Source organism: Amblyraja radiata, chromosome 8, assembly GCF_010909765.2.
Source record: "Amblyraja radiata isolate CabotCenter1 chromosome 8, sAmbRad1.1.pri, whole genome shotgun sequence".
Taxonomy (NCBI): Eukaryota; Metazoa; Chordata; class Chondrichthyes; order Rajiformes; family Rajidae; genus Amblyraja; species Amblyraja radiata.
The window spans coordinates 45,607,288-45,631,353 of record NC_045963.1 but is presented as its reverse complement, the minus strand read 5'-3'; the positions used below and the strand labels follow the sequence as shown (position 1 = coordinate 45,631,353).

General features: G+C 42.7%; 1 protein-coding gene across 5 annotated transcripts in view; it reads left to right on the top strand.

The window, feature by feature from the left end:
• map4k3 (mitogen-activated protein kinase kinase kinase kinase 3) overlaps positions 1 to 24,066 on the top strand; it is a 149,224-nt gene that overhangs the window by 102,657 nt on the left and 22,501 nt on the right. For 2 of the 5 annotated variants that reach the window (XM_033025764.1, XM_033025761.1), the window contains 10 exons: positions 67 to 105; positions 395 to 445; positions 4,253 to 4,295; positions 8,185 to 8,356; positions 12,314 to 12,435; positions 15,721 to 15,762; positions 20,994 to 21,078; positions 21,159 to 21,238; positions 21,698 to 21,758; positions 23,392 to 23,509. In XM_033025764.1, the coding sequence (XP_032881655.1) occupies positions 67 to 105; positions 395 to 445; positions 4,253 to 4,295; positions 8,185 to 8,356; positions 12,314 to 12,435; positions 15,721 to 15,762; positions 20,994 to 21,078; positions 21,159 to 21,238; positions 21,698 to 21,758; positions 23,392 to 23,509 (813 nt within the window). The remainder of the gene's footprint in view (positions 1 to 66; positions 106 to 394; positions 446 to 4,252; positions 4,296 to 8,184; positions 8,357 to 12,313; positions 12,436 to 15,720; positions 15,763 to 20,993; positions 21,079 to 21,158; positions 21,239 to 21,697; positions 21,759 to 23,391; positions 23,510 to 24,066) is intronic. The other 3 variants (XM_033025766.1, XM_033025763.1, XM_033025762.1) reach the window with 2 other exon arrangements.

The following is a 24,066-nucleotide window of genomic DNA, read 5'->3' as shown; positions in this document are numbered from 1 at the left end:
ACTGCATATTTTTATTCTGTTTGTTCTGTCATGTTTAAAATAAACCCTTTTTTCCAAAATTTAAAGGAGTCTTCTCAAGTCAGTGGAGGAGGAGCTGCATCAGCGGTAATTTTTCTTCTATTGCATTTTTAAAAATAGAAAATTCCTCTTCACCACTTGTTAAAAAAATGTCATCTTGTGACCAAAAGGTAACTGTTTGCTTGAGAGCTTGTCAAAATGATTTTGTAGAAAGTCTTAACTATCTAGGACCGTCAGATGAATAAAAACATAAAATACAATGATGACTGCATATAGAGCAAGCCCTAAAGCAAGTGCATGCCAGAATTCTGCTACTTTAGCTGAAGAGCTTCCACTGAAATCCACTGAGCCATAAGTACCTTGTTCATCTCCTTAGGGGCCACGTGGCACATTTAGATGATGAAGGTGGTGATGATGAATCTGAACAGTAAGTCATTTCTTGTTCTAGTTTAGATGACTTGGGTTTTGCTTCGAATGGAAGTATGAGGCTAATTTGAAGTGATCCCTTTTGAGTTCTGTGTGGCATTTGAAAATGAACATTCAAACTAGCTAAACCTATGGTCTGGTTAGATTAATGGTTCATTACCACCTTGCTTGGCTGTGTTTTTTTTTCATTTTGATGGTGTGGTGGCCTTATGTACTTTGCTGTTTGCTTTACATTGTTTCTGTAACAGCCTCTTGAAAACTGAATTAATAGTTGACAAGGTCATAAGTGATAGGAGCAGAATTAGGCCATTCGGCCCATCAAGTCTGCTCCGCCATTCAAACATGGCTGATCTTTCTCTCCCTCCTAACCCTATTCTCATGCCTTCCCATCATAACTGCTGACACCTGTACTAATCAAGAACCTATCTGTCTCTACCTTAAAAATATCAATTGACTTGGCCTCCACAGCTTTCTGTGGCAAAGAATTCCACAGATTCGCCATCCTCTGACTAAAGAAATTCCTCCTCGTCTCCTTCCTAAAAGAACGTCCTTTAATTCTGAGGCTATGACCTCTAGTCCTAGTGAAAACATCCTCTCCACACTCTATCCAAGCCTTTCACTATCCGTTAAGTTTCAATGAGCTCCCCCCTCATTCTTCTAAACTCCAGCGAGTACTGGCCCAGTGCTGTCAAAAGCTCATCATATGCTAACCCACTCATTCCTGGGATCATTCTTGTAAACCTTCCCTGGACCCTCTCCAGAGCCAGCACATCCTTCCTCGGGTATGGTTCCCCAAATTACTGACAATAATCGAAATGCGGCCTGACCTGCGCCTGATAGAGCCTCAGCATTATATCCCTGTTTGTGTATTCTATCTCTCGTGAAATAGATGCTAGCATTGCCCGTGCCTTCTTTACTGCCAATTCAACTTGCAAATTAACTTTTTGGGAACCCTGCACCAGCACTCCCAAGTTGCTTTGCATATCTGATTTTGTGATTCTCTCCCCATTTGGAAAATACTCTACGCCTTTATTCCTACTACCAAAATGCATGACTCCACTCTTAGCTACGCTATATTCCATCTGCCACTTCTCTGCCAACTTTCCCAACTTGTCCAAGTCCTTCTGCAGAGTCCCTGCTTTCTGTACACTACTTGCCCCTCCACCTATTTTCGTATTATCTGCAAACCTGGCCACACAGCCTTCAATCCCCTAATCCTAATCATTAATATACAACATGAATAGTAGCGGCCCCAGCACCTACCCCTACAGAACTCCGCTAGTCACTGGCAGCCAACCAGAAACAGCACCATTTATTGACCCTCTTTGCCTTCTGCTATCCAGCCAACCTGCTATCCATGCTGGTTTCTACCCCTTGATACCATGGGCACTCATCTTTCTTAGCAGCCTCAGGTGTGGCACCTTATCAAAGACTTTCTGAAAATTTAGGTAAACAACATCCACTGACTCTCCTTTGTCTGTCCTGCTATTTACTTCTTCAAAGTATTCCAGCAGATTCGTCAGACAAGTTAGTATCTTCCTCCATAATATGCAATGTCAATTCAGTTTTCAAAACTTCCAGAATGCTTGTGCTGTGTGTAGAAAAGTAAATGTGACAAGAATAACATGTTAAAGCATGCCAGTATCACAATTATATTGACAGGGATTTAAATTGTAATTAATTATCTGGACAGATATATGGATTTGAAGGCTTTAGAGGGACATGGGCCAAATACAGGCAATGGGACAGTAGGATGGGAAATGCCCACAAAAGGGCCTGTCCCACTGTACGAGCTAATTCAAGAGTTCTCCCGAGCTTCCTCTGATTCGAACTCGGAAAATTACGGTAATAGCCGCTCGTAGGTACTCGGGGCTCTCGTGGACATGTTGAAATATCTTCTTGAGTCTTCTCGAGCTTACTGCGTTTCCCGAGTACCTGCCGTTAGAGTTACGAGCCGCTAAGAGACGTCCCGAGCTCCGACGTACCCGCTACGTACATTGTACGTGCTTACCACGAGCTTGATTTTTTTTTAAACTAGGGAGAGCTCTTGAATGACTTCGTACAGTGGGACAGGCACTTAAATCAACATCTAGGAATAAGCTGACAAAGTATTTTGATATTGATGAAAATAAAGTAATATTGTTCACTGATTAAAAATTATCTTGGATCATAAATGATTTATTGTTAGGTAGGCCATTCTGGTGACAATTATGCGAACAACTAGGGGTGACTAGACATAGGAATTAGACACAACATTAACTAGACACAGGAACTGCAGATGCTGGTTTATAAAACAAAGTACAAAGTGTTGGAGTTACTCAGTAGGTCAGGTAATATCTCTGGAGAACATGGGCAGGTGACATTTCTGGCCTGGATCCTTCTTCAGAATTATTGGAGTGGAGGTTAGGGGGGCAGGGTAGGGGAGCTGAAAAAGAGGTGGGAGCTAGGCAAAGCCTGACAAGTGATAGGTGGATTCAGGTGGGGGGGGGGGGGGGGAGGTTTTTAATTGGTAGATGGGTGGTCAAAGGCTGGAGGTAAAAATGAGACAAAAGGGTGTCAGATGGAGAGAAGAGGAGTGAAACTTGAACTCTATTGTAAGGGATGTAGGTGGAAAGGGGCAAGAGGAATGGTAAAAGGTGGGGCGGGATAGTCGGTATAATGCGTGGGGCACAGGAAAGGTGGGGCAGGGGTGTTACCTAAAATTGGAGAATTTGGTGTTCATACTGTTGGGTTGTAATTAATGGCTTGATAGAGATGTAACTCAGATTTGAAGGCATCACTTTACATGGAACAGCAAGGAGAACAAGCCCTTCACCCCCATGTCCATGCCTACCAAGTTGCCATACTGTGCTAGTCCCATTGCCTGTATTTGGCCCATGTCCTTCTAAACCCTTCAAATCCATATATCTGTCCAGATCATTCATTACAATTTAAATCTGGATCTCGGTTGTCCTATTCTTTTTTTTCTCTCCAAATTTGACAGTCTTCTCTTGGTTGTAACCGAGAAACAAATGTGTTTCTTTATACCAGTGCAGCTAGGCTTCATGGTATGCGCTAGAGGATTTGGGACATGTGAATAGTAGAAAAAGCAATGCCTAATTCACCAATCATAAATACAAGAGTCATTATTTGACTAAAGAAACCTGTCGATACATACCACAGGAACTCAGCGACACCCAAGAACAAATTTAATTTAAAAAAAGATACGGTGCTGGAGTAACTGAAGAAGGGTCCCAACCCGATACATCACCTATCCGTGTTCTCCACAGACCCGATAACCCGATGAGCTAAACAAGCATTTTGTGTCTTTTTTGTAAGGAAGATGAAAGCACTTTTCCAAAACTGATTCTTGACAAAATGCATTTTGTTATTGCAAAGGTGGAGGAAGTGGGATGGGGAGATTTGGTAAAACTGACAAAATAATTTTTAGGCTTCTGCTTATGAGAGAGAGAGAAAAAAAACTAGCTATTTGGTCATTTTATAGGGAAGAAAAAGGAAAATGCACCTGAACAAAGATTCACATTTTTTGTAGATTCAGCATAGGTGGTTGAGGGTCTGGTGTTTCATTTGAGATAAGCAAGTACAGGCTAAAATTTCGCATGAACGTGAGCATTTTTGTGCTGCAACAATAGTTTGTCACTTGTCCATTGTAATGTGGATTTCATTATCAGGTGGAACCAGATTGAGATTAATCCAAATGTGAATGCTCATTTTCACCTTAGCTACTTGACATGGAAAATCTATGAATGTTGAATACAATGCTGCATAACATTTGCATAAATACTTGTTTTATTTTTTGAATTTCTAGTTCAACATTGAAACCCAGAGTACCACCACCTCTTCCTCCCAAGGTAAGCTGGTGAAGTACAAATATGGTGTGTCACCCATCACAACCTATCTTTAGAACAGTAAGTGCTGGAGGAATTCAGCAGGTCAGGCAGCATCTGTGGAGGGAATGGACAGGCGACCTTTCGGGTTGCGACCCTTCTTCAGACTGAAGGAGTAGGGGGGAGAAAGCTGGAAAAGAGAGGTGTGGTCGGGACAAAGCATTGGCAAGTGATAGGTGGATACAGGTGAGGGCTCTGTCTCACGGTACGTGTTCATTCCAAGAGTTCTCCCAAGTTTGCCCTGATTCGAACTCGGAGATTTACGGTAATGGCCACTCGCCGGTACTCGGGGCTCTCATGGATATTTTTCAACATGTTGAAAAATCTTCAGGAGTCTTCCCGTGCTTACCTGCCATTAGCGTGTCTTGCCGAGTGCCTGCCATTAGCGTTACGAGCCGCTAAGAGATGTCCCCGAGCTCCGACGAACCCGCTACGTTCATTCTCCGTGCTTACCACGAGTTTGATTTTTTTTTAAACTCGGGAGAGCTCTTGGAATGAACTCGTACCATGGACAGGGCTTAAAAGATTGTCTGATAAGGAGAGGAGGAGTGAAATACAAAAGCCAGGAGAAAGGATATGGGTGGAAAAGGGTAGAAGGTTGGGATCGTGGGAGAAATGGGTGGGCAATGGACAAAGAGGGAGGGAGGGGATAAAGGAAAGAGAGAAGGGATGGGGGAGGAATGAAATTAGACCACACTTGGTAGAAAGCTGCACTTGCAACAAGCAGAGCTCTCTATTAAATAACACGGCTGCTATAGTTGATTAGATCTGGTAGATACATTTAATTTAATTTTCATAAAGAATTATAATTGGTGTTGTACACATTTTCCGATTGCTTGAGTGTGTGGAGTAATTGAAAGCAGCAATGCTCACGGTGATTTTGTACAGTAGGTGCTGGTGAGGAGAGGAATCTAAAACGGTTTTCCATGCAGTGGGGTGGAAGTGGAGGGCAGGCACTGGCGTTCTTTCAAAAGCAACTAAAATTGTATTTGTTGGCAGTGGATTTTGAACCAACGCTCAGTGGAATGAAGGGGAATGCTGAGATCACATGTGCTGAGTGAAGGGGAATGCTGGGATCACGTGTGGCGTGAGTGAGCAATAGGGAGCCTGACCCATGAGTGATGGTTGAGAGATATTGTCTATCAGCGTTGTACATGAAGATTTATTAACCCAAGTTGCAAAGGAAGTTATTGTTGCAAAATTCTGTCAGGGAATGTTGCCGACTGCCCCGCACTGGACTATAGGAGTACGTGCTGAGGACGCACTGAAGCTCGATGCAGCTATCGCCAAGGCTCTGTGGGAAAGGACCACAATCTAGGCTCCTTTTGTTGCTGGACATTGCGGGGCAGGGTGTGTGTGGTGGAGATGCCCCTCAAACAAGGCAAGGTAGATCACCCCAGGAGCCACATGAGTGGCAAGGGTGCCGAATATAATTATGGTTTTTGGGAACACTAGCAAATATAACGCTAACACAAGAAGGTCGGAGGAATTTCACACATTTCTTGTTTATGTATATTTATTATCCTGAATAAAGTTTATTTTGATTAATAAAAAAAATTCAAACTATTGGAAGCAGGGATGGTTTGCAAAAGTTGACTGGGAGGTGGGTGAAAGGGGGCTCTTTAAAAACAAAATATTTGATTAACTCACTGATTAATGTCCAATGATGCATTTGAATGTTGTCACTTATTCTGCAGAGCTCATTATAAATGCATGCGCAGTGCAGCATGTGTAGAACATAAAAGTACTATAAAGGTAACACAAGGAAAAGGTGGATTTCTGATAGTTATGTAATTTAATGGAAATTTAAATGTAAATTGTTAAATGGACAATGCTGACCCCTAGTGGTATATCAGTAACAGCCTTGACCTTTGTAAGACACTTACATAGAAGATTTACGAGGAGACGTAAAGTGGTGGAGTAACTCAACACGTCAGGCAGCATCTCTGGAGAACATGGATAGGTGACGTTTCTAATGTCTCCTCTCCATGTTCATCAGAGAAGCTGCCTGACCTTCTTAGTTACTCTAGCACTCTGTGTATCCCTTTGTGTATTAATCAGCATCTACAGATTTCTGCAGTTTCTACCGATTTATGAAAATGTTGCCAGAACTCGAGGGCCTGAGCTATAGGGAGAGACTGGGCAGGCTAGGGCTTTATACCTTGGTGCGCAGAAGGATGAGGCATGATCTTACAGAGGTGTATTGTATCATGTGAAGGATAGATAGGGTGAAGGTACAGTCTTTTACTCAGAGGACATAGGTTTAAGGTAAAGGGGGAAAACATTTAATAGGAACCCGAGTGGCAACCTTTATACATACAGGGTTGTGAGTGTGTGGAACAAGCTGCTAGAGGAAATAGTTGACTATCCATCCTCACCCTAGAACTCGCCTTTACAATAAGGCCGAGATTATCAATGTCAAATATAATAGGTTCAAGTTGTCACTTTTATTGTCACTCTATGTGACAATATTGCATTCTAGGTGAAACAAGAAACAGTGATGGGCACAAAGTGCTGGAGTAACACAGTGAGTCAGGCAACATCTCTGGCGAACATTAATCCAGCAAATCCACCAAAGCCTGGCCACTCATGCATGTGGTCACAGTTGGCTATTTCTATACGCTTTGTGCTGATCGGAGATTGTGCTTCGGTATGGCAATACTTCACTGAACTGTAAGCAAGAAAGGAATTTCACTGCACCTATATTTTCACACAGAGAGTGGTGAATCTCTGGAATTCTCTGCCACAGAAGGTAGTTGAGGCCAGTTCATTGGCTATATTTAAGAGGGAGTTAGATGTGGCCCTTGTGGCTAAAGGGATCAGGGGGTATGGAGAGAAGGCAGGTACAGGATACTGAGTTGAATGATCAGCCATGATCATATTGAATGGCGGTGCAGGCTCGAAGGGCCGAATGGCCTACTCCTGCACCTATTTTCTATGTTTCTATGTACATGGGACAATAAAGAACCACTGACCACAGTTTCAACTGTGAAGGACTGTTTTGCTGTGTGCAATGTTAATGCTGGTTTAGTTGCAGTTTAGTTGTAATTTCAGAGGTCCATTACTGAAAGATATATTGCTTGTTACAAACATCTTTGGATGCAAGAAACAAATTAATTGTACATAAAATGCTGGAATAACTCAGCGGGTCAGGCAGCATCTCTGGAGAAAAGGTGACGTTTTGGGTCTAGACCCTTCTTCAGACTGAGAGTCGGGAGATGGTAACTAGAGGCATGAAAAGGTACCGAACAAATCACAGCCAGCACGGACGGCTAAGGAGCCCACAGTGGTCTATTGTTGAATGTGGGGGAGGTGATAACGAAGGGATATGAACAGTGAAATTAGCAAGATGACTAGGGTGGGGGAGGGATGTACCTTTTCATACCTCTAGTTTCCCTTTCCCCTGACTATCAGTCTTAAGAAGGGTCTCGACCCGATATGTCACCTATTCGTTTTCTCCAGAGATGATGCCTGACCTGCTGAGTTACTCCAGTATTTTGTGTCTACCTTCGGTGTAAACCAGCATCTGCAGTTCCTTCCCACACATAGTTAATTATAGTGGCTCAGCCCCTACTGGCCATATCGATTACTATAGTCTTAAGGGAGAGTCCAAACACATCATGTGTAGGAAAGACCTGCAGGTGCTGGTTTAAATCGAATGTAGACACAAAATGCTGGAGTAACTCAGTGGGACAGGCAGCATCTCTGAGAGAAGGAATGTTTCGGGTGTCTACCGTCCAAACACATCAGCCAGGTAATGTCTGGATTGTTATAATTGCAACAAAACTCAACTAGCTGGCAGCACCATAAAGGATTTAAACTGAAACAAATGTTTTCCTTTCCATCTATTCAGCCAAAGTCTATCTACATACCACAGGAGAGCAGATATACCGAAGAGGAGAACCAAGGGACCATCAAGAGGTGTCCGCACGACAGCCCCGCACGGCCGAGTGGACAAGTACCACCGCGGCCCCCACCTCCCCGGTTGCCTCCCAACAGCAGTTATACCAGGAACTCTGCCCTAGGTAATGACAGCAAGGACCACGAGAGCTCGAGTGACGCAGAGGAGTATACAGGAGCCTTTAAGCTCTTCAGGAGGTGGCTGGAAGATTTACATGATAGGGGTGGTGAGAGTAAGGCATTTCCCATTACCACCTCTCTGCAAAGTAATGGCAAATACGCCCGCTGTTCATCTTCATGTAACATGGCTAGATCCAGCTGAAACATTTTATCTCCAGCCTAGTTCCATCATCCTTCCCATCATATCAAAACTCCTTTTACTTTGGGGGAAATAAAGGACACAAAGTGCCGACACATTGTGTATTTTTTTTGTAAACCAACGTCTGCAGTTCCTTGCATCCTCCTTTTTATTTGGTGTAAATAAAGAACACACAATTTGGTAATGTTGGAATAACCCACAACTTGTTTCCCCATTCAGTATTAACAGTGCAAAATCATCTACTTTTGGGAATCTTGTATTTAGAAACCAGACAAGTGTCCTGGTACTTGTTTTAATAGTAATATGGTGGCTTGAATTATGTTTGTTGTTTTCTCCTCTCCTCGAGCTACAGACTAAGCATAGTACAGAAAAAACTTGCCCCGTACATCTTTTTTGAACTTTGCCCCTCTCGCCTTAATGCTATGCCCTCTAGTATTTGACATTTCCACCCTAGGATTAAGGTTCAGACTGTCTACCCTATCTCTGCCTCTCATAATTTAATACGCTTCTACCAAGAAAACATCAAACATAATTCTACCAGAGAAAACAATCGAAGTCTGTCCAACCTCTCCTTGTAGCTTTTATCCTCAAATCCATACAGCATTCGGGTAAACCTCCTCTGCACCCTCTCCAAAGCCTCACATCCTTCCAGTAAAGGTTTGAGTTTGAGTTTAGTTTGTCACAAGTACCGAGGTACCGTGAGACCAGAACTGCACGCAGTACTCCAAATGCAGCCTAACCAAAGACCTACACCGTTGCATCATGACTTCCTGGCTCTCATAGTTAAGGCCCTGACTATGAAGGCCAATGGGGAGCTATGGACAGCTCTTAGCAATGCTGAGAGCTACCCTTGGCTCCCCATTATGTAAAGGAAGTGATCTTTCATTACATTTGATCCAATACTGTGGTGGTACATCTATGTATGTTTTGGGTCAGGATATATTGGGCTCAAATATGTACCAGTATCAGAATTGAGACGGCAAGTTGTAGCTGTATTCACGTGAATTCCTTCCATCCAAGGAACATCAGTGAAGTGCACTCACTCAAAATTTAAGGTGTTCCAATATGTCCAGGTCCATAGCTCCCTGAAAATGGGAAAACTGGCAAAATAGAGTGGTAAAGAAGGAATATGGTATGTTTGCCGTCATTTACTATAAGCTAGGAAGTCAAGTTGCAGCTGTATAGGACTTTTGTTGGGCTGCATTTGGAGTTGCTTGCAGTTGTGGTCGCCCCATTACAGGTATGTTGTGAGGCTTTGGAGAGGGTGCAGAGGAGGATTACCCGAATGCTGCCTGGATGAGAAGATATTAGCTATAAAGAAAGTTTGGACACACTTCGACTGTTTCCTCTAGAACGTTGGAGGTTGAGGAGAGACCTGATAGAATTATATAAAATTATGAGAGTTATAGATAGGGTAGAAAGTCTGAACCTTATTCCAAGTGTGGAAATGCCAAATACTAGTATACATAGCTTTAAGGTGAGAGGGGCAAAGTTTAAAGGAGATGTGTGGGGAAGTTTTTTTTTTACACAGAGAGTGGTGGGTGCCTGGAACAGGCTGCCAGGGTGGTGATGGAGGCAGATATGATGGTGGTGTTTAAGAAGCATTACAATGGGCACATGGATATGCAGGGAGTGGTGGGATATGGATCACGTGCACGCAGAGGAGATTAGTATAACTGGGCATCATGTTTGGCACAAACATTGTGGGCCATAGGGCTGTACTGTTCTATAGTTTGGGTATCTAACAGTGTCCTTGAAATGGTGAGTTTTACTGTCCTAAAGGAAGAGAGAGTCAGGCATATTCAGAATTTCAGAAGTGAGGATTGCAAGCACACAGCAGTATTGAAGGGGATGATGCATGATTACATGGAGGATTACACACTTCTGGGAGGGTTGTGGGCTGGAGATTGAAGTGTAGAGAGGAGGGAATTGTTGCGGCATTGAAGGAGTTTGAACGTGATGGATGGGAGGACTGGAATACAGTAAAGTCTTTACGACTGACAATGTTATCTGGCAAGTGCATATTACAACCTTACCCCGACCAAAAATCTGTGCCTTATCTGGGGGAGATATCGTCAGAGGGAAAAAAAATAAAAAAATTCTAAGGCACAAAATTATTCTGATTATCTTTTATGATTCAATGAATTATGTCATAAATATAAATCCAAACAGACCCATTTTTCAACATTTAAAACCAAAAGATGTTTAAATTGGTAGCCTCTTCTTCCTTTTGTCCATAAGTTTATACCAGACACTCAGAAGCATTGTCTTTTGAAGTTACATGTTTACATTTTCTTATGCCTTAAAGCAGTGCTTTTTTTTATAGACAAAGTACTGGTATTTATTTTCAATAAACATACGTGTAATGTGAATAGACACAAAAAGCTGGAATAACTCAGTGGATCAGGCAGCATCTCTGGAGAAAAGGAATAGGTGACGTTTCGGGTTGGAACCCTTCTTCAGACCCGAAACGTCACCTCCAGAGATGCTGCCTGACCCGCAGAGTTGCTCCAGCATTTTGTGTCTATCTTCGGTATAAACTAGCATCTGCCTGCACATACGTGTAATGTGGCTGGAAATAATGACGTTTAACTTTTTAGAGGCTTCGTTAGGCCGCACAGTCACAATAAAGCACTGCCTTAAAGTATGATATTGTTGGTCACAACCTTGCATCTTCCTGTGTTGGAGAAATTAGTGATATTTGTCTGACGGTGAAATGAAGGTATGGACATTGGGAACAAGACGCCACCAGTCATTGTACTTCACTTCATTTGAACCATCGGTTCAACACAGAAGCGGCTGGCGCATTCATCCGTTGCTTTGCTGCCCCTGCATTGTTACTTTCCGTGCCATGCAACACTGAATGCTCAGCCGCATGTTCCACCCAATGGATGCCTGTCAGCTGACTGCTTGGGTCGCCCTGCTGTGAGATTGGACCCTGAGATCCTGATTGGGGAAAGATAAACTGTGGCAAAGTTGGCAAAGATCTGAACTGTTCTTGGTCACCTTAATCATGGGCAGTTGAGGGTCTGGCATCTGCACATGAAGTGTAGCTGCTGAAGCTCTGTCTCAACATGGATTTATGCAAGGTTCCTTGAAGGTAAACTGTAAACCTGTTGCAGGCTACCTTCTTGGAGGATGTTAGTGAGCGGAGGGCTCAGCATGCCTATGCAGGCCAGAAATGTGGCTTTGCTACTGTTGCCCCCGTGAATCACCATCACAGTCATACAACACAGAAACAGGCTCTTCAAACCAACTCTCCCATGCTGAACAATATGCCCCATCTACTCTAGTCCCACTTATTCGCATTTTGCCCATATCCCTCGAAACCTTTCCTATCCATGTACCTGTCCAAATGCTTGTCAAGTGCTGTACCTTGTCACTGTACCTGCCTCAACTACCTCCTCCAGCAGCTTGTTCCATACATCCACCACCCTCTGGAAAAAGTTGCTCCTCAGTTTCCTATTAAATCTTCCCCTCTCTCCTTAAACCTATGTCCTCTGGTTCTTGATTCCCCTACTCTGGCTAAAAGACTGTGCATTCACCTTGTTCCCCTTATGACTTTATACAACTCTGTAAGATCACCCCTCAGTACATGCCAGTATAAGCTCACCCCTCAGTACATGCCAGTGTAAGACCACCCCTCGTTACACATCTCGGCTAGCTTGGCTATATTTTTGGCTGTTTGCGGTCGAAACATCAGGACATATAATTTTTGGGCATGACGTTGATGCTGAGGGTAAGTCTGTGTTTTTCTGTGCAGCGAACGGAGTGAACTCCACGCAGGTGAATGGGGAGAAGGAGAACAGCCCCCAGCAGCAGAACGAAAACAGAAGCAGTTACCCGCCGGGGCTCCCTCCCAGGAAGGACAAGAAGGACCTCCCAGTGAGTACCTCTGCGTGGTAACGTCTACAGTGTACAATAACGGCAGCTGTCCAGTTGCCACGGCTGGAGAGCAATTGCAGTTATAATTCATTCTTTTAGTTTGGTTTATTTATTGTCACATGTACAGTTAAAAGCTTTTTGTTGCGTAGTATCCAGTCAGGGTAAAGCGGTATAACTATCTAGTCAGTGTAAAGTGTGATTACCATCATGCCATCCATGGTGCAGAGAGTTGTGGATGTAGCCCAGATCATCACGCAAACCAACCTCCCTTCCATTGACTCCATCCACAGTACATCTCACGCTGCCTTGGCAAGGCCACCAGCATAATCAGGGACGAGTCCCTCTTCCCTCTCCCATCAGGCAAGAGGCAGAGATGTGTGAAAACACAGATCTCCAGAGTTAGGGACAGTTTCTTCTCATCTGTCATCAGGCAACTGAACTATCCAGGCACCAACTAGAGAGCGATCCTGACCTCCCATCTACCTAATTGGAGACCCTCAAACTATCTTTAATCAGACATTACTGGACTATTTATCTTGTACTAAACATTATCTTGCCCTTTATCATTTATCTGTACACTGTGGATGGCTCAATTGTAATCATGGATTGTCATTCTGCTGACTGGTTAGCATGTAATGTAAGCTTTTCACTACCTCAGTACACGTGACAATAAACTAAGCTAAACTCTGTACAGATACAGGGAAAAGGGAATAGCACAAGATAAAGTCCAGCAAAGTTCAATTAAAGATAGTCCGAGGGTCTCAAATGTTGTAGATTGTAGGTCAGGACCGCTCTCCAGTTGGTGATAGGATGGGTCAGTTGCCGTATAACATCTGGGAAGAAACTGTCCCTGAACCTGGCTGTATTTTTGCACTAGTGAAAGAATGATCCAGACAATGACCAATATTATGTACACAACTTCAGTGTTTAGTATTTCGTTAAAATTGGCATATGAACTTTACCCTCCCATTCTTTTTTTAAATATTTGTTTCTGCCTTTGGATTACACAGTTGACATTTGCTCTTTGCTGGGGTTAGTTGGCACAGTGGCACAGCTGGTAGTGCCACTGCCTCACAGCGCCAAAGGCCCAGGTTTGACCCTGAGCTCGGGTGCTGTCTGTCTGTGGAGTTTGCACGTTTTCCCTGTGACTTTGTGGGTTTCCTCTGGGTGCTCCAGTTTTCCCCCCACATCCCAAAGACGTGCGGGTTTGTAGGCTAATTGGCCTCTGTAAATTGCCCATAATGTGGAGAGAGTTGATGAGAAAATGGGATAATGTGGAACGAGCGCGAGTGGGTGATCGATAGTTGGCGTGGACCGCGGGGGCCAAAGGAGCTGTTTTCATGCTGTATCTCTAAAACTAAACTAAAAGCATAGTGTTTTGTTTGTCAACGTTTCTGTAGATTTCCATATAAGATGGGAATGTTCCTCGCCTGTAGAATAACCCTTTGTGAAATGCGTCAGACTGATCATCAGTTGCCAACTTACACAGTGACGATTGGTTCAGGTTAAGAGTCACACCCATAACCCTAGTTCAGCTTAGTTTATTATTGTCACGTGTACAGTGAAAAGCGTTTTTGTTGCGTGTTATCCAGTCAGCGGGAAGGCTAGACATGATTACAATCAAGCCGTCCACAGTGTACAGATACAGGATAACGGGTATAATGTTTAATGCAAGATAAAGTCCGATGAAAGATAGTTTGAAGGTCTCTAATGAGGTAGATGGTAGGTCAGGACCACTCTCTAGTTGGCCTTTGGCTATTTTGAAGATTAGATGGTGAAAATAACCTAGTTTAAAAGAATACTATGTAAATATACAGTGAAATTACTGCGCTGAATGGTACTTGTGCTAAGTAGCCTGTACATTTTTAGTAAGTGATGCTTCGTAAAGATGCATGTGGAGACAAGTTGACTGTTTTTCCTGTCTATAAACTGACCATGATGCACTATTGAGAACGTTTAATTCTCATCATATGTACCAACAATGGAACAATGAAATTCCTACTTGCAACACCATAACAATTCTGTAAACACAGTACTCATAGATAATACAATAAACAAGTTTAATAAATTAAAGTAAATCACCAAACTCCAACATGTGTGCAGGGGTGTTGGCTTTGGTGGTAAGATACGGTGTACAACTCTATCGCCCTGTTCCTTGTTTTATCTAAGGGACAGTCCTCCCAGATCAGACATCGGCCACCGGATATTCACATGGATGGGGGGGAGGAGGGGGTACTTTGCAAGGCGCCCAGGGTGTCTCTGTCAGGTGCTTTGGTCATGCTGAGTAGTTCTTTGCTTTGACTTTTATTATCCATCGTTCTCATCTCTTGTCGACTTGTGTCAAAGCCTGCAGACAGAGCAAGGAAATAGGTGAACAGTTTACTTGTGACACAGTCGTAAGTGGAGCTGACTTTTGTCTGACTCCCTGAGCTCATGAGATTTATAAATGTGCATTATTTAACACGTCTTTAGTACCATTATCCAGAGTGTTAGCCAGTAGGTTAATTGACTTTGTTAAAATTGTAAATTGTCCCTAGTGTGTAGGATAGTGTTATTGTACAGGGATCGCTGGTCGGTGTGGACCAGGTGGGCTGAAGGGGCACTTTCCACACTGTATCTCTAGAGTCTAAAGTTTGTCAGTTGATGCATTGATGTTCAGTTGCAGCTATATCTGAATATCGATTAATGTGTTCCTGGACAATAGAATCATACAGCAGTACAGCATGGAAATAGTTATTTTGGCCCATCTAGTCCAAGTTGATAAATTGGGCTGATTTCATTTTCTTGCATTTTGTCCATGATCCTCTAAACACTTCCTATCCATATATCTGTTCAAATGTCTTTTATATGTAATAATTGTATCCACTTCTATAGCTTCCTCTGGCAGCTCATTCCAGATACGGACTACCCTCTGAGTGAAAAAGTTGCCCTGAGGTTCCTCTTAAATCTCTCCCCTCTTACCTTAAGCCTGTATCCTCTAGTTTTAGAATCCTTTACCCTGGGGAAAAGACTGTGAGCATTCACTTTGTCTATGCCCCTCCATATCTTAACAAGGTCACCCCCCCCCCCCCCCCCCCCCCCGACTCCAACACTCCAAAGAAAAAGGTCTCTCCTCTCAACTTAACACCTATGCTCTCTAGTTTTAAAATTGAAAGCAATATTAAAGAAGGTGCTCACTGAAGGTTCTCCCCCCTGTTGTATTCTATCTGTGTGATTGTGCTGTCAGGAAGTGGCTCCTACTTACTCACTTTTGTACTTACTTTGTTTCTTTCTCTTTCCTTACAGAAACCTGTTAGTAATGGCCTTCCTCCAACCCCAAAAGTGCATGTGAGTGTCCAATACTTATCACCATGGTAGCAGGACTTGGTTTTGAATGATGGAAGGGATTGTTAAATGGGTGTAGATTCAGACTGTATCTCTTTACAAGTTGAAGTTGGGAAAGCAATCTCTGTTGAATTGGGATCAATGCATCCACTTTATTTGCCAGAACTATTTACATTTGAAAGCCAGGGGTTTACTCGCGATGTAAAGCGCCTTGAGTATTAGAAAGGCGCTATATAAATCCCATCCATTATTATTATTATTATTACTCTTCAAAAAGCATACTTTAATGCATCAGGGCACTTTAATAACATCTTCCGCTACTCACACATGTTGGTGTAGAATCTTGTGTTCAGGACTGGAGTGAGCAGGGCTTCACCGTGGCGCAGCGGTGCTGCCTGACAGCGCCAGAGACCCAGGTTCCAACCTGACTACAGGTGCTGTCTGCACGGAGTTTGTATGTTTTCCTTGTGACCATGTGGGTTTTCTCCGGGTGCTCCGGTTTCCTCCTACACTCCGAAGACGTACAGGTTTGTATGCTAATTGGCTTGTTAAAATTGTAAAATTATCCCTAGTGTGTGGAGGATACTGTTAGTGTGTGCGGAAGATACTGTTAGTGTGTGCGGGATCACTGGTCGGCGCGGACTCGGTGGGCTGAAGGACTTGTTTCCGTGCTGTGTCTCTAAACTAAACTAAACTGAACACGCATCCGTGTGTTTCCAATCACACCGATTGAATGAAGTGACGAGTGCAAATGTTGCAAATGCAGTGTACTTAGACTGGGTAAATTCAATGCCAATCAGCTGTGGAAACCAGGGGAACCAAATATTGGATTAAGAAGTATAAGGGTTTTTGTTAACATGTGTCAAATCTTGTTGCAATCACTGACAATAATTAAAACCTGCAGAAATGAGATTCCGCGTTTCCAATAATTTTCAGTGCCAATGGATGTATTTAACACTTTCAGCGGGAAGATGGTTTGTAGACTTGAAATAACCTGCCTGAAGAAGGGTCTTGACCTGAAACGTCACCCATTCCTTCTCTCCAGAGATGCTGCCTGTCCCGCTAAGTTACTCCAGCATTTTGTGTCTACCTGCTCTAACTCTGCTCAGTTTAGTTTGTATCCAGTGTAGAAGTGCACCAACGATCCTGCTGAGTGCATTTCTGGATGGCACAATACAGAAGCAGCTGTTTGATTGAACCTTGAATCAGCCCCTCTCTGAAGCTGCTGTACTTTTGCATAAATAACAAAGATGTTTCAGATAGCACTTTCAGAATTTAAAGGTGAACGGAAATCATTTCAGTGCAAATGCTTTCCCGAAACTAGTTTTAAAATGACCAATTTAATAAATTGCTTTATCTATCAAATGTCAGAGATTCCAATCAATTTTCATGAATGTAGAGGAAACTGAAAGGAAGAAAGCTATTTCCTGCTGGTCTCTCCGACACTGGGTTAGTGCCAGCCATTCTTGAACGACAACTGCCAATCTAAGGAAGTATAATTGCTGTAAATTAAACATCGGATGTGTTTATTTTACTGCAAAGGAATAGTCCATCTTACGGCAGCTTTAGCACGGTATTAAACACGCTTCATTTATCAAGTATCTTCTCGACGTCAGCAATTATGTTACAGGGCAGATAAAACAGGCCCACAGCAACGCTTGGTCATAGAGTCATACAGTGAAAACAGGCCCTTCGGCACACTTGCCCATGCCAACCAACATACCCCATCTAAACTAGTCCCACCTGCCCGTGCTATGCCCATAACCCTCTAAATTTACCTATCCAGGTACCTGCTCAAATGTTTCTTAAATGTTATGTTGGTACTTGCCTCAACTACCTTCTCTGGTAGCTCGTTCCATACACCCATCACCCTTTGTGTTAAAAATGTTTTTACCCCTCGGCTCCTATTAAATCTTCCCCCCCCCCTTGCATAAAACCTATATCTTCTGGTTCTTGATTCCCCTACTCTGGACAAAGGAGTTTGTGCATTTACTTGATCTATTCCTCTCATGATCTTGTACATCTCTGTAAGATCATCCCTCATCTTCCTGCGCTCCAAGGAATAAATGTCAGTAAACCAGGGAAGGGGAGGACATCGGTTTAAGGTGAGGGGGAAGATTTAAAAGGGACCCGAGGTGGGTATATGCAATAGGCTGTCTGAGGAGATAGTTGAGGCAGGTACTATAACACCATTTAAAATACATTTGGACAGGTATGTTGACGGGAAAGGTTTAGAGGAATAGACACAAAATTCTGGAGTAACTCAGCAGATCAGGCAGCATCTCTGCAGAAAATGGATTGGTGATGTTTCATGTCGGGACCCTTCTTCAGATTCAATGTAGGAACTGGAAGCAAGAAAAGACCAGGACAAATCAGTGTTGGCAAATCATGATCTCAGGCAGGGTGGTTCCCTGATAGGCCAATTGTTGGACAGGGACGGTGTGATCCCGAGGGATACATCATTGTGAGCTGTGAAATTGGTTAACCACCTTTTAATGGAGGAAGGAAATGTTTGTATGTTACCGAAAATTAGAGAATTTAACATTCATACCGCTGAGTTGTAAGCTGCATATGACAATGTGACAAGTTCAAGTTCAAGTGAGTTTATTGTCATGAAATTCTTGCTTTGCTTCAGCACACCGAACTACAAAACAGATCAGTGTGTCCATATACCATAATATAAATATATACACACATGAATGTTGTTCCTCCAGTTTGCGTGTGGCGTCACTTAAGGTTTGTAGGGAAATGGGCCAAAGACAGGCAAATTGAATTAGTGTAGATGTGGCATCTTGGTCAGCATGCACGGGTTGGGCTGAAGGGCCTGTGCAGTATGACTGACTAGCTGTTCCCTTGGATACAGCATTCTAAAAATGCTCTTCCTGTGCCTTAATGCTTCTACACTATGTCTGCTGAATGTCTGGAAGCCCAGAATCACAGGATCTGAATGCTTTTGTGTTTCATGCAGTAGGTTGCAGGCAGGAGGAGGGGGGGAAGCTGATTAAGGGTTGTGGGGAAGGAGTGGTATGAACTGGATTCCTGGATCTGAATTGCTGAAGACACTCCTCCTGTGGCATGCATTCCATCATGGCTATGGCTGGTCTGGTGTTAATGACTACAGGAAATGTAAGATCAGAAGACATAGTTTAGTTTATTATTGTGTACCAACAATTCTTTTCCTGAACCTCAAAAAGGTGGGACTCCTTATCTCATTCTGGTTTCTTCTCGAGTTACAGTGAACAGCTTTTTTATTGCGTATTATAAAGTCAGCGGAAAGATTATACATGATTACAATCAAGCCACCCAGAGTGTACAGAAACAGGATAAAGGGAATATAATTTAGCGCAAGATAAAGTGCAGTAAAGTCTGACTAAAGATAGTCTGAAGGTCTCCAGTGAGGTTGATGGTAGGTCAGGATTGCTCTCTAATTGGTGATAGACTGGCAGAGGAGCAGAATTAGGCCATTCCTCTTCATCTCTATTCTAATTTGTGAACTGATATCTTAGTTTCACTACTCTGATGCGATTCAGGCAGCTTCAACAAACTGCTACTTTAATTATCTTCACAATTTCTGTAATAAAAGTAACATTATAAGTTCCACTGAGGTGTCATAGTTGTCCAGAATATCACAAAATGAGAAACTGCTTCTGCAGGTTCCAAGTCTAATTTAAAAATGAACACATTCACACTCGCTCTTTGTTATCCCACTTGCGTGCACACTCCCTACACGCTTAGGGTGACTTACAGAAATGTAATTCAAAAAATAAAGTAACTTTGACCAGAGATGAAAATGTAATAAGAGGGAAGAAAAAATTGTTAATTTTTTTTTCTGAACCTGAATTTTAATTTAGGGCAGCACAGAGGTGCAGTTGGTATAGCCATTTCACAACACCAGAGCCCTGAGTTCCATCCTGACCTCGGGTGTTGTCTGTGTGGATTTTGTGACCGTGTGGGTTTCCTCCCGCATCCCAAAGACATGCGGGTAGACATGGCCCACTGTAAATTGCCCCTAGTGTGTCGGGAATGGATGAGAAAATGGGACAACATAGAACTGGTGTGAATGGGTGATCGATGGTTGGCGTGGACACGTTGGGCCGGAGAGCCTGTTTATATGCTTTATCATTCAATCAATCAAACTTTGAGTGTCCTGGCCAATAGTGTTGGAAACCAGCAAAGCAGACAAGTCGATGCCCCTCTCATTTTAAAGCTATGCTCTCTGGTATTTAACATTTCCACCCTGGGGGAAAAAGTTGTGACTGTCTATCCTTTCTATACCATTGCAATGGTAGATGTACATAAGATGATAACTGACTGATGTAAAGAGACAGCCTTGCTCCCAAACACTGGTAATGTCAAGGGTAATGGCATTATCAAAATACATGACATTTATAAATAAAACAACATGGGATTGAAATACACTCTAAGCTTGGAATATAGTTCATATTATTCTGTTCTGATTTTTTAAAATTATACCACTTTATAAATTATGAAATAAGTTTATACATTATTATGAAAAGTTTATAGACAAAGGTAAAAGTTGGGACTAGGTGTTACAGGAATTCATCTCCATTTAACAAATCCTGTGGAGAAGATGTTTCCACTAGTGGGAGAGTCTAGGAGCAGAGGCAATAACCTCAAAATAAAGGAACGTACCTTTAGTAAGGAGATGAAAGGGAATTTATTTAGCTTTTTTTCTTTAGAGGGTAGTGAACCAGTGGAATTCATTGTCGCAGATGGCGGTGGAGGCTAAGTCAATGTGTATTTTTAAGACAGAGATTGGCAGATTCATGAATAGTACACGTGTCGGGTTATGGAGAAAAGACAGTAAAATGGGGTTGAGAGGGATAGATAGATCAGCCATGATTGAATGGCGTGGTAGACTTATTGGACCAAATGGCCTAATTCTGCTCCTAGAATTTATGAACTTGAAATAATGTGATATACAGTGCCCTCCATATTGTTTGGGACAAAGACAAGGAGGGGGGGGGGACTATGTACAAACACAGCTGTAATTTCTACATGGTGAAACCAAAATATATAAAAATGGCCTTTAATAAAATCTGACAATGTGCACTTTTACCACGTGATTTTTTTCTATTACAAATCTCAAATTGTGGAGTACAGAGGCAAATAAATAAATGACGGGTCTTTGTCCCAAACATTATGGAGGGCACTGTGAGTGACAAGTGCAAGGTAACTTTAAATAAAATGGAAACCAAATTGATCTTTTTCAGATGGGTGCATGTTTCTCAAAAGTCTTTAATGGCTGCCCTCTTAAAATTCACTGTGCAACGTCGTGGATTAATCCAGACACAAGAGGTATTTATCATTTCCAGAATTAAATGGCTTATTTTTGTTTTCTGCTTTTGTACGTTTAATACATTTCTTTTCCTCCGTAGATCAGTACCTCATATTTGGTGCTGAAGAGGGCATTTATACTTTGAACCTTAATGAACTGCATGAAACATCAATGGAGCAGGTAAAGAATTAGTCTTTACACTGAATTTTTAGAGTTAATCATTTAATTTAGGTTTAGCTTTATTATCGCCAAGTGGTAGAGTGAAAAGGTTTTGTTTGCATGCTATTCAATCAAATCAGATAATACTGTACATGAATACAATCAGGTCAAACTCAGGTACAATGGGTACAGTGAAGAGAAAAATGCTTAATATAGTTTCTCAGCATTGTAGTGTAACAGTTCCAGGGACAAAGTCCAATGTCCGCAATGAGGTAGATTGAAAGATCAGGACTGTGTTCTAGTTTTTGGAAGAACCATTCAGAAATTGGTTACCATTCGAAATTTCCCAGAAGACTCTTTAGTTGAGAAATTAAATGGTGATTGGTTTTCTTTACAGTACGGGTGATGAAGAGATGGACGTGTAACTTACACATTGTAATCTCCACCTGTTACTTCAGTGATCTTGTACTGTCATTCTAGCTTATCCAGAGAAGATGCACGTGGTTGTATGTAATGAACAATTCTTTATTATCAATATCTGGTAAGTTGAACACAATTTCTTCAAATCTGAAATGTAAAATAATTTTAACTCAAGAGTAGCAATAATAGTGTATTATAGACATCCTTTAAAGCAATGTGAAGGAGGGATGCTGCTCAGATGCTACCTGACCTGCAGTGCTTTGAGAATTTTCTATCATTTTCCTTACCAAGTCGCATTTATTCCATAGTTATATTTAACTATTAATTTCCTGAGCAACTTCCCTTTTCCCACTAATGTCTTCACTGGAGGGAGAGTCTAGGACCACAGGGCACAGCCTCAGAATAAAAGGATATACCTTTAGAAAGGAGATGAGGAGGAATTTCTTTAGCCAGACGGTGGTGAATCTGTGGAATTCATTGCCACAGACGGTTGTGGAGGCCAAGTCCGTGGGTATTTTTAGGGTGGAGATTGACAGATTCTTGATTAGTAAGAGTGTCAGGGGATATGGGGAGAAGGCAGGAGACTGGGGCTGAGAGGGAAAGATAGATCTGACATGATTGAATAGTGGAGTAGTCTGCTCCTATGAACTTTGTTACACCAGATAATATCCTTGGCAGAGTTTTAGCGTGGTTTTTTCACCAGTTTAGTAGCTTCCCGTCTTGCATCGTGAAGCTGTTACGCAGCCTAAAGAATGACCTCCTCCAAACAGTAATGATATTATCCTACTGTGCCGGAAGAAATATACAGCTGAAGAATGATATGTGTGGGAAGAGGAAGGAAGACATCAGTGCTGCAGCTGGTAGAATCGCTGCCTCACAGTGCCAGAGACCTGGGATTGATCCTGACTTGGGTGCTGTCTGTGTGGAGAGTGAACTTCTTGTGACCATGTGGGTTTCCTCCAGGTGCTCCTGTTTCCTTCCACATCCCAAAGAAGTGTGGGTTTGTAGGTTTATTGGCCTCTGTAAATTGTGGATGTGAAAGAGAGATAACGGGGAACTGCTGGTGCTGGGATGGTCCCTACACACATCGGAAACTTTTCCACTCAGGGTGGTGAGTAAATGGAATGAGCTTTAAGAAGGGTAGTTGAGGTAGGTACAACGACATTTTAAAGACATTTGGACAGGTGCGTGGGTAGGACAGGTTTAGAGGTATGTGGACCAAACGAAGACAAATAGGATTAGCGTAGATGGGCCAGTTTGAGTTGGGCTGAAGGACTTATTTCTGTGCTGCCTGACTCTATGACTATAACTTAGTGATGTTGTTCATCCAGAGTTCGTTGCCTGAAAAGTTGCTCCGTTGAAACCCTCACCACACTTTTAAAACCAGCTGGGTGATCATTCAAAGCTCGGTCTGGACCAAAACAACATCTACCTCAAACTAGCCTCCCTCTTTCTCTGGAGACACAAGCAACTGCAGATGCTCAAATCTTGAGCAGAGCACAAAGTGCTGGAGTAACGCAGCGGGTCAGGGAACATTTCTGGAGATCAGGAACAGGTGACGTTTTGTGTCGGGACCCTTCTTCAGACTGATTGCGGTAGAGGGAGAAAGTTTGCCAGGAAAGCTGGAAAAGAGGTTGGGTTGGGACAAAGCCAAACTAAGTATTGTTTAACAAGCTTCCATCTTGTGTGAGGAAATTTGTAGATGGCATTTGATATTCTTCAGGTTTACTGAAGGCAGTTTGTTCTCTTTTTAGGAAAAGCATCACAACTTCATTCTCACAACTTGCTGGGTCTTTTTGAATATGCTAGACAAATGCAAAAGTTGCCAGTGTCTATTCCTGCCTACAGACTTCCTGACAGGATACTGCCCAGGTAAGAAGCGACTCTGAGCATGATTATTATTTTTCAGATGATATGCAGGAACATATTGGGTGGCTGCAATAAAGCCTTCACTTGGAGATAAGAGTGGGTTGATTAATGTACCTTTGATAAACAAGCAACCAAATGCATAAATAGTGACCAGGCATGCACAGCGAGTCCAACCATTGGGGCGGCACAGTGGCGCAGCTGGTAGAGCCGCTGCCTCAGTACCAGAGATCCAGATTTGATCCTGACCTTGGGTGCTGCCTCTGTGGAGTTTGCACAATCCTCCCTGAAACCAGGCGGTGCTCCGGTTTCTTCCCACATCCCAAAGATGTGCGGGTTTGTTGGTTTCTAAACGGCCCTTAGTGTGTAGGGAGCGGATGAGAAATTGGGTTAATGTGTGTGAACGGCTAATTCATGGTCAGCGTGGACTCGGTTGGCCTGTTTCCATGCTGTATCTTTCAATCCATCAATCAATCTATATGACGGTTTGATGGGAGGAGAAGCCAGCCAGGTTTGTTTCCCGACTGCTCTTCAGGGATCTTTATGCTCATAAGTTGTAGGAG